Below are 10,316 nucleotides of genomic sequence, written 5' to 3'. Positions count from 1 at the left end.
ATAGATCCAACCATATCTTCCTTATAGAATTCAAGAGCTGCTTTTCACTATGGCAATTGTAGGTTTCATGGCTATATAACAGTGGGGAGGGAGCAAGGATATAACAGTGGGGAGGGAGCAAGGATCAAAACAGAAACATCTACTCATGACAACATCCTCTTTTCTTTGAGGGCTTCTGCTGCAGACTTGTGAAGGTGAGGAGAGGCTTTGTGTCAAATCAAAGGATCTTCTGTACAATAGGAAGGTGCAGCGTGGATGGAAAGCTCATATTTTGTACATGATCTTGGTCAAAATAATGATATTCTCAGTCATGAACAAATCCCAGATTTATAAACAGAGTTCCACTGGATTATCTTTCCTACTGTTGATGAAACATATATGTGTTATGAATCTGTAGGGAGCATTAACATTAATTAATTATTTTATATTTAAAAACCCTACAAATATATTATCCAACATGTAAATTATGGTGCTCAAGATCAAATTCATAAGAAAAGGCTTGAAAATCAATATTGCTCCAGAGAAGATCGTCCATCAGCTGGTGGGACTCTCTATTAGCAGGTTCATTGACAAATATAAATAATATCTGCTGTACCCATTTCAGTTTACGATGAAAATTGTAGTTTCCATATATTAAAAAAGGGAATAAAATGGACCCTAGCAATTCCAGGCCCATTTGTCTAGCAGATATTGTGGCTTGAATAAATGCCAACTTCCCCTTGAATAGAGATGAGAGTGGTAGGTGAAAAGTGCATTCCTTGTAGAAGAACCAGCAGTCTTTAGGCAGATTTGATCCACTGCTGACAATTGGGTTGTCTTGAACCATCTAACTGGAGAAATATCAGTCAGAAGAAATACTTGTTTGCTGCCTTTATACCATTTGAGCAAGTTCACACCTTTCCTTACCTGGAGAACTTTTCTCTGTGGCTGAATCTTAGCTCCCTCAACATCAAAGGAGCTCATTTAGACCAAAGGTACAAGTGAATGCACTGTTAAAAGAATTTTAAATAGCTATGCAGCTTCCTTATATATTAAAATACAAAAGGCCAACGTTACCACTTTGCACTTATATTGACCTGAACTCTGGGATTTAATTTATATCACTACTTGAACAAATCCAATCACATCATCTGAGAAGTATCTTCAGGGTGAATAAAAGAACTTCAACTGCTGCCCTCAGAGCAGAATTGAGAATTTATGCAATTTATAAAATTTTGCCATGTAATTATTTTTTTATAGAAATTAATGGCATGGAAACCCAAATCTCTGCTAAAACAAATAAATTTCAATTAAAAATTGTACAACTCATTAATTATTTTAGGAACTGTGATCTCCCTGTCTTTTTACAACTGGAGAAAAGCTAAGAAAATTGCTACACAAAGAATCCATGATTTTCAAAACAGAGAAAGATATAGCCATTCTCAGTAAGTCTGGCATATTGAATTGCATTAGCTTCTGCAAATGTACCTTCCAAATATTGAGTTAAATTTTCCATATCCCTTACAGTGAACATGCTTGTATTTGTGGAGCTCAAGAGATAGAAGATGTAATATATCTATTATTTTGAATGTCAATTGTATAAGAAAGAGGGAGATTAATATCTTGGATTGCACTATAGAGAAACAACATATTGGTATCCTAATATTTTAAAAAATGTATTTTCTGTGTGCTCAGAATTCAAAAATTATATATAATAAAGCCCTTTTTCAGAAGGAAATTATGGTCTAATTGTGGTAAATACTGGAGACATAAAGAAATATTAGTTTCATTCTTTATGTTTATTCTATTGCATTAATTTTTTTAAAAAAATTACATTTAGATGCTATTTTGTTAATGTTCTGTGTTTTATATTGTGTATCTTGATATAGCCTAAAGACTAATCAACCATATTGTTCTAATATGTGCATGAAAAAAAATGGATTCATTAAAAACTAAAAATTGGGATTTGGTGGGACCCCAAATATAACACAGAATTCTTCATTGTTATTTCAGATCAGTGAGAGAATTGCTTCAGGGATTCTGAGTGATAAAAGTCAATTCCCTTTTTTCTATCCGATGCTCCCCAAAGAAGGGTTCCAGAACCCAGCAATTGTCCAACTGTTTCTCCATTTCGGATGGGCCTTGATTGGTCTCTTTGCTCCAGACACAGAGGAAGGAGAGCATTTCATGAGAACTTTAACTCCAATACTTGTCAAGAATAGGATTTGTGTTGTTATATCACAACAGTTCTCAAGAACTGGACACACAGGACCCCTCAGGAATGCCCTCTCTAAGTGGAAACAAGTCAATGTCTTTGTCCACTTCATAGAATTTGCTTCCCATTTTACTAGAATTCTTCCTTTCCATTCAACACTTGAAGGTTTGCCAGGACCCATTGAAGGGAAAGTCTGGATCATGACAATGGTGGGCGTATATTTCATAGGAAAGGACAGGCTTCTCAAGTACGTCCATAGTATTTGGAGCTTTCCTCTTCAGTGGAAAAAAAACTGGCGAAAAGATGATGCCTATAAAACGCCTTTCTTTGTGAAACATAAATTTCAAACTGAGTATTTTCACTGTTCTGTTTCAAAACACATCTTTTCTGTCAAAGGCCGGAGAAGATGCACCCAGAAAGCACCAATGGAGACCCAAGAGAAAAAGAATAGGATACTGATCCCAAATGCAGGTGTTCCTTACAGTGTCATTAAGATTCTGGCCAATGCCTTAAATGCTGTGTCCAAATCCCAGAGGAGAAGGAAGAAGGGAGAAGAGAGATTGGAGGCTCCACGGCTGCAGCCATGGAAGGTATGGGGTCCCAACAAGGATCCATCAAACTATAAATTCCTTTCAGGGTCTTTGAGTATAATTTTTGCATCACAAAATCGTGATTTATCTGTTTCCCTTATTAATGAAAATATAGAAGAATCAATGACCAAGGTCCAATTGTTTTTCATAATTCCTCGTTTTTATCAGTAAGGTTAAAATATTTTTCACAGTTTTTAAGATAGTTGTACCTACTTAATTATTATGCCATCCAGTGTTCAATTAATTAGATCCCAATTCAGGACATCATGAAGCATTTTGTTAATTCTGTGCTGTGCAAGTTATACCACTACGATTCAAATCATTTATTAAGGAAATGTAAGAATATGTGGGAATCAGTTTGGAGGACCAGAGAAAGAGATGCAGGGAAGAATCAGATAAGTTGATGTTTTGGGGAGAGCAATTCGCAGCTACATAACAGGCAGAGAAAGAAACTCAGAAAAGGTCCTCCCTAAATTTTTTGACTGTCAAAAGAGATGGTGAAACATTTGTACTTTCACACTTGCAAGATACTGTTAATGTAATTTTACAATAAAGTAGAATTAGTTCATCTGGTCATTTTTCCTATCTCCTTTACCTGAATGAAGATTAGCCTTGCAACTTTCTTCTTAACAAATTCTTGCTTTCGGGGGATCACCCTGTTGTTTTCAAGGAGTTTATGAATACTCTAGTTATTTGGATATTTTGTTTACTTGATTGGTGACCTTTGCTAGAGTGTTCTATATAATTGACAATTTTTGTCAATTACATCTTGTCAGAATACTTTTTGTCAGTATACTGTATGATTGAGAAGTATTACTGAACCTTTGTTCTTGAGTTTTGAAGACGGTGCAAACACTTGTTCTTCCAACTTACAATATTTGCAAGTTAAACAACCATAGAAGAAAGTTTGAAATGTAAAATGAGATAACAGATAAGAAACCAGATAAGAAACTGCTTTTAAAATTCCTGGATGTTTCCATTCTAGTTGCATCCATTTTTAAAGAAGAAGGAAATGTGCAATCTTTCCCTGATGAATGTGTATGTGGATCAAAATGGAGACGTAGCAGCAGACCTGAGGATCTTTAGTAGGGTGGTTCTCCCTGAGGAGGATCCCATCAACCAGCATTTGGGGAATTTTGAAAGACAGAGACTTACAGTCAACCAAGATGCTTTGTCACAGCTAAAGTTGCTAAACAAGGTGGAGAAAATATTGATGTCTTTTCTCTTTTTTCCAAAAGACCCATTTCAGGTGGGCTACACCTAGTCAGAAAAGTGGATAACCTTCACAGAGAATTGAATGTTTGGAGTAAAATATCTATAATTTTCTTAGGTAGATACAGAGGCTTCAGTTCTATTGTCCCAGGTATCCTTCAGATGCTACAGTGTTGAATATTGTTGTAAGCTGATTCGGCTATATCTAATATGAGATTTGGGGTGATTGTTATTAAGGACACAAATCTGCTGGTGATGTTGTCTATTTCACCTTTTTCTAGCTTACCAAAGAGTAAGTTGTGGTCCACTTTGTCAAATGCCTTACTGAAATCTAGGTATACTACACCCACTGCATTTCGTTGGTCTACTAGTTTCAACACTTTATCGAAGAATGAGATAAGATTGGTTTGGCATGATCTGTTTTTAACAAATCCATGCTGGCTACCAGTTATAACTTTGTTTGCTTCTAGTTGTTTGCAGATCTGTTTTTTTTATTATCTTTTCCAGGATCTTCCCAGATATTAATGTTAGACTGACTGGTCTGTTGTTTTCTGGGTCTGTTTTTTTCCCCTTTCTTGAAGATGGCAACCACACCAGCCCCTTTTCAATCCTCAGGTACCTCCCTGGTGCTCCAGGAGTTTTGACAGGTGTGGTGCAATGGTTCTGAGATAACATCTGCCAACCCTTTCAGAACTCTGGGATGTAATCTGGTGATTTATATTTGTCAAGGTTGGACAGGTGTTCTCTTACCATTTTCTTGCTTATTTTGATTTTTGTTTCTAGTATGTCTTTTGCACTTTTGTTTTTTTTTGGGTGCGTTGGGCTTTGGTTTCTTTTTGTGTGAAGACAGATGCAAACTATGAGTTAAGCAGCTCTGCTTTCTCCCTGTTGCCTGTAATTTTCTTGCCATCTTCTCTCTTTAGTGGGCCTACAGTTTCCTTGACTTTTTTCTTGTTGTTAATATATTGGAAGAAACTTTTTTTGTTGTTCTTGATTTCTGTTGCAAGTCTTTGTTTTTTCAGGGCCTTTGCTTTCCTGACCTCTTCTTTCATATTCTGGCTATCTGCTGATAATTGGCCTTGGTTATGTGCCCCTCTTTCCATTTTTTGTATTTGTCCTTTTTGTCTTTTAGTTTGTTAGAGAGATCTTTGTGGAGGACCCCACTGGGTCAAACCTTTTCTCAATTTCATCTCTTCAGATTTTATTAAGTAGAAAGGTACTATTTTTTTTGCAAACTGATATGCCAGAAGAAAAAGGGAGGAACTAAATGAGGCATCTACCTGCAATTCTATCTTCGGCAACCATCTGGAAGTATTCAGATATTTCATATTTGTTCACCTGAAACCCAAAGACTATTTTGCTAATGTTCACATCTACCTCCATTTAAATGGATGGTGAGTTCTAATACATTTTCTCTGGTATTTCTTCTTTTTCTTCTTAGTCTCTGCCTCAGTCCAAATGTGTGGAAAAATGCCATCCTGGATTTGTCAAGAAGGTTCGAGAAGGAGAGCCAGTTTGCTGTTACGACTGCGTTCCTTGTCCAGAGGGAACCATCTCCACTCAGGAAGGTGGATGACACCATAGGGAATGTTCTGGATTCATCTTTTTTAGAAACATCTGGATTCTTTGTAACTTGAGGAATTATTTTAGATCAATGGGTTTTGCTCACCCAAAACAAGTTTACATTATAGACCAAAAGATATATCAATCAGTCCTTCAATTAATTAGTCAATCTTTATAAATATCATAAATCCTCATCAGCTGAAATATCTAATTGGGAGGAACAATAGTGGGGAGAAGCTGGTTTGAAGGAGGAAATGAATACCAAACAGAGGACCATCATAAAACCTTCAAGTGGATATTTCCTTTCTACCTTTTTTAATCTTTCCGATTTTCTTTCTGGTTAAATAATGAGATACACACAATTATAATACCAACAAAAAGGAACATAATTGTGGTTCTGAAAAAAGACTACAGTAATATAAAGTTTTGGGATGAAAAGGAACAGAAAGGAGAGGGGTGAAAGTATGAATACAATCTACTTAATATCCTTTGATACCAATGTTGAATTCATTCTCTCTTTAAAATTATTGCCAAATCTAGAGATTATAGAAATATATTGCTCCATCTTCTCGATTTTACAGGGTAAAAAGACTTTGCAGATAACAGACTCAGTTCCTGTTCTTGAATTCATTTATGAATTAATCTTCTTTAAGATGTCTTTTCAAATTTATTTACCAGTGATGATTGGTGGCAATTAAAACAATAATTAAACATTAAAACAATGAGATATAAATGCTAAGAGAGAAAGAGAGGAGTACATCAAGATGCTGAGTTTAAACATTTGTGGGATAAACATATCTCCTTCATCTGAATTTTTTTTAAAAAAATGAAATAAAATATTAAATAAATAAGAAAACAAAAAACTCAAAGGGCAGACTGGATGGAGCACTAGATCTTTTTTTGCTATCAGTTTTCTTTTTCTATCTTTTTATCCCATATTCATAGGGTTGCTCTTGAAAACCAGCTGGAATTTACAAATGGTCCAGAATGCAAAGGCATGCACAGTGTTGTGTTTCCATGTGTTCTTCCATAGGACTCCCTTATTGTACAGGCTCCGTAGAATCTGAGTTTCTTCCCAAGTGCAATAAAAATCACCTTTCAAACCCTACATGAACCAGGGTATCTGCAGGGCTTCCTCTCCTTGAGGATATCTGCTTGTCCCACCAGAGCAGCTATAATTGGCATGCAAAAGGACCGTTCCCTAAAAGATTTCCACTTTATGGATCCTCACAAGCCATCCTTTTCTGATGCAGTTCCTGCCCCATTGGACCCATTCCGTCTTGAAATCCAATAGGCTCCCATCCTCTTAAACCTCTGGAGACTTGCTACTTCTCCCAACCATTTGGAATAAGATAAGGTCAGTGCAAGATAAGAATCTGGTGGATTACCTCAGAGAAGAGAGCTTGTGGCACCAGATAGTTCTTCTTTTCATTTTATTTTGTTGCTGTTCTTGTTTTTATAGTTGTGCTACTGGGTTTCTATTTTATTTTTTTTGCTGGAGTATAAGTATATTGCATTCACTTAGAGTTTCCTGTCTCTCAGCATCATATCTTATCCAAAAATGTTCTTGAAATTTGAAAGTTAATAAAATAAATATTACTTTGTTTTCTCAGATACTGACAAATGCACCAAGTGCCCAGATGATCAATATCCAAGCAAGAACCGAGTCCAGTGTATCCCCAAAAGAATAACCTTCCTGTCCTATGATGAACATGTCAGCATCATCCTCATCTCCTTTGCTCTATTCTTGTTCCTAACCACAGGCTTTGTTTTAATCATATTCCTTAAATACCTAGAAACTCCCATTGTCAAAGCCAACAACCGGGACCTCTCCTACATCCTCCTGGTCTCACTCCTGCTTTGTTTTTTGTCTTCCTTTCTCTTCATTGGCCATCCAAGGAAAGCCACCTGTCTTCTCCGACAAATGGTGTTCAGCATTGTCTTCTCAGTAGCTGTCTCTTCTGTGTTGGCCAAAACAATCACAGTAGTGCTGGCATTCCTAGCCTCAAAACCAGGGAATAAAGTGAGAAGATGGTTGGGGAAGAGCTTGGCCAACTCCATCATCCTTTCTTGTTCTGGTGTACAGGTTCTCATTTGTGCCATGTGGCTGGGAGTGTTTCCCCCATTTCCTGACTCTGATCTGCACTCCCAGCCTGGAGAGATCATCCTTCAATGCAATGAAGGCTCTGTCACCATGTTTTATGTCGTCCTTGGCTACATGGGTTTCCTTGCTGCCATTTGCTTCACGGTGGCTTTCCTGGCCAGGAAGCTGCCTGGGGCCTTCAATGAAGCCAAGCTGATCACCTTCAGTATGGTGGTCTTCTGCAGTGTCTGGGTCTCCTTCCTCCCCACCTACCTGAGCACTAAAGGAAAATACGTGGTGGCTGTGCAGGTGTTCGCCATCTTGGCCTCCAGTGTTGGACTGTTGGGCTGCATCTTCTTCCCCAAATGCTACATTATCATCCTGAGACCAGATCTAAACACTAAGGAACATCTAATGACAAAAGCAGGGGAATGACTGAAATTGTTTCTTAGGCTCATAACTTTTAATTATCCATTATTATTCAGTTTATATGCTGCCTTTGCCTTTGTTTAATAAATTTATGTTTATTACATCTGAACGAAATAAATATGTGGTCAGGTAGTCAAATGAAAATTCAAGATAATAATCAAATACATTAATAATAAATAAATAAATAAATAAATAAATAAATAAATAAATAATGTTTATGCTTTTAAAATTGTTGGTAGTCTTTCTTTTCCTCAGCACACATGTCAACCAATATTTGGTTTAAGCAACTCTTCAATAGAAGAGACATATGAGTTATTTCTTGAACTTTATAGTGATGTAAGCTTGGCAGATTTCTTCAGAATTAATTAGTGAGGTCTCAATTTCATCTCTTGTCTTCTCAATAGCCGTATCTTCAGTGTTGGTGAAAATGATCACAGTGGTGCTGGTATTCTTAGGGGGCAAAGTGAGAAGATGGTTGGAAAAGAGTTTGGCCAACTTCATAATCCTTTCTGGTTCTGCTGGTCAGGATAGGATAGGATAGGATAGGATAGGATAGGATAGGATAGGATAGGATAGGATAGGATAGGATAGGATAGGATAGGATAGGATAGAATAGAATAGAATAGAATAGAATAGAATAGAATAGAATAGAATAGAGCTGGAAGGGACCTTGGAGGTTTTCTAGTCCAGCCTCCTGTTCAAGCAGGAGAACCTATACTGTCTCAGACAGATGAATTCCAGTCTCTTCTTAAAAATCTCCAGTGATGGAGTGCCCGCGATTTCTGGGGGTAAGCTGTTCCACTGGTTGATTGTTCTCACTGTCAGGAAGTTGTTCCTTAATTCCAGATTGCTTCTCTTTGATCAGTTTCCAACCATTGTTTCTCGTCCTTCCCTCTGGTGCTTTGGTGAACAACCTAGCCCCCTATGCTTTGTGTCAGCCCCTCAAATACTGGAACACCACTATCATGTCTCCCCTATTTCTTCTTTTCTTTAGATTAGCCAAACCCAAGTCCCATAGCAGTTCTTCGTATGTTTTAGTCTCCAGGCCTTTGATCATCTTAGTTGCTCTTTGAATTTTTTCCAAACTCTCAACATCTTTTTTGTGATAAGGTGACCAAAATTGGCTGTAGTATTCTAGGTGTCGTCTAACTAGGGTTTTATGAAGTAGTAATAATACTTCACGTGATCTTGATTCTATGCCTCTGTTTATACAACTCAGGATTATATTAGCTTTTTTGGTTGCTACTGCACACTGTTGGCTCATAGTTAAGTGATCATCCACTAGGATTCCAAGGTCCTTCTCACAGTTACTGTTTTTAAGCCAGGTCTCACCCAATCTGTATTTGTACCTTTGGTTTTTCCTGCCTAAATGTAACACTTTGCTTTTCTTCACATTGAAACTCATTTTGTTGGATAGGACCCATTGTTCAAGTTTGTCAAGATCTTTTTGGATCCTGAGTTTGTCTTCTGGGGTGTTGACTACTTCTGTGAGTTTAGTGTCATCTGCAAATTGGATGAGTTCCCCTTCAATTCCCTCATCTCAGTCATTTATGAAGATATTGAAGAGTACTGGGCCTAAGATGGAACCTTGTGGTACCCACTGCTTACTTCTCTCCATGTGAATGTAGTACCATTGAGGACTACTCGTTGAGTATGGTTTATCAGCCAGCTACAAATCCATCTGGTGGTAATGTTGTCTATTCCACCTTTTCCTAGCTTACCAAGGAGTAGTGGTCTATCTTGTCAAATGCCTTACTGAAATCTAAGTATACTACGTCCACTGCATTTTGCTGGTCTACTAGTTTAGTCACTTTATCAAAGAATGAGATGAGATTGGTTTGGCATGATCTGTTTTTAACAAACATGTGCTGACTGCTAGTTATGACTTTGTTTGCTTCTAGCTGTTTGCAGATCTGGTTTTTTTATTATGTTTTCTAAGATCTTCCCAAGTATTTATGTTAAACTGCTTGGTCTGTAGTTTTCTGAGTCCATTTTTTCCCCTTTCTTGAAGATGGGGACCACATCAGCCCTTTTCCAATCTTCAGATACTTCCCCGGTGCTCCAGGATTTATGAAAGATGAGATAACATCTGCCAGCTCCTTCAGAACTGTGGGATATAGCCTATTGGATCCTGGTGATTTGTATTCGTCAAGATTATATAATCCTGTAGTTAGTTCTGGGAAGTCGGGAAGGGGATTAGGGAGAAATTATAAATTGATGTATTCAATTATTATAGGTATATAGC

At 37.3% G+C, this 10,316-nt stretch overlaps 1 protein-coding gene across 1 annotated transcript in view; it reads left to right on the top strand.

Moving 5' to 3' along the window:
* The window catches only part of LOC114923025 (vomeronasal type-2 receptor 26-like), a 13,980-nt gene extending 5,484 nt beyond the window's left edge, over positions 1 to 8,496 (top strand). The window contains exons 2-3 of the mRNA XM_029285380.1: positions 7,323 to 7,876; positions 8,476 to 8,496. Of these exons, the coding sequence (XP_029141213.1) occupies positions 7,323 to 7,876; positions 8,476 to 8,496 (575 nt within the window). The remainder of the gene's footprint in view (positions 1 to 7,322; positions 7,877 to 8,475) is intronic.
* Positions 8,497 to 10,316: the final 1,820 nt, after the last annotated feature.

Source organism: Protobothrops mucrosquamatus, unplaced genomic scaffold (assembly GCF_001527695.2).
Source record: "Protobothrops mucrosquamatus isolate PMUCROS unplaced genomic scaffold, P.Mucros_1.0 scaffold1589, whole genome shotgun sequence".
Classification (NCBI taxonomy): Eukaryota; Metazoa; Chordata; class Lepidosauria; order Squamata; family Viperidae; genus Protobothrops; species Protobothrops mucrosquamatus.
Note: the sequence above shows the minus strand (reverse complement) of the source record. Positions and strands in the feature narration are given on the sequence as shown.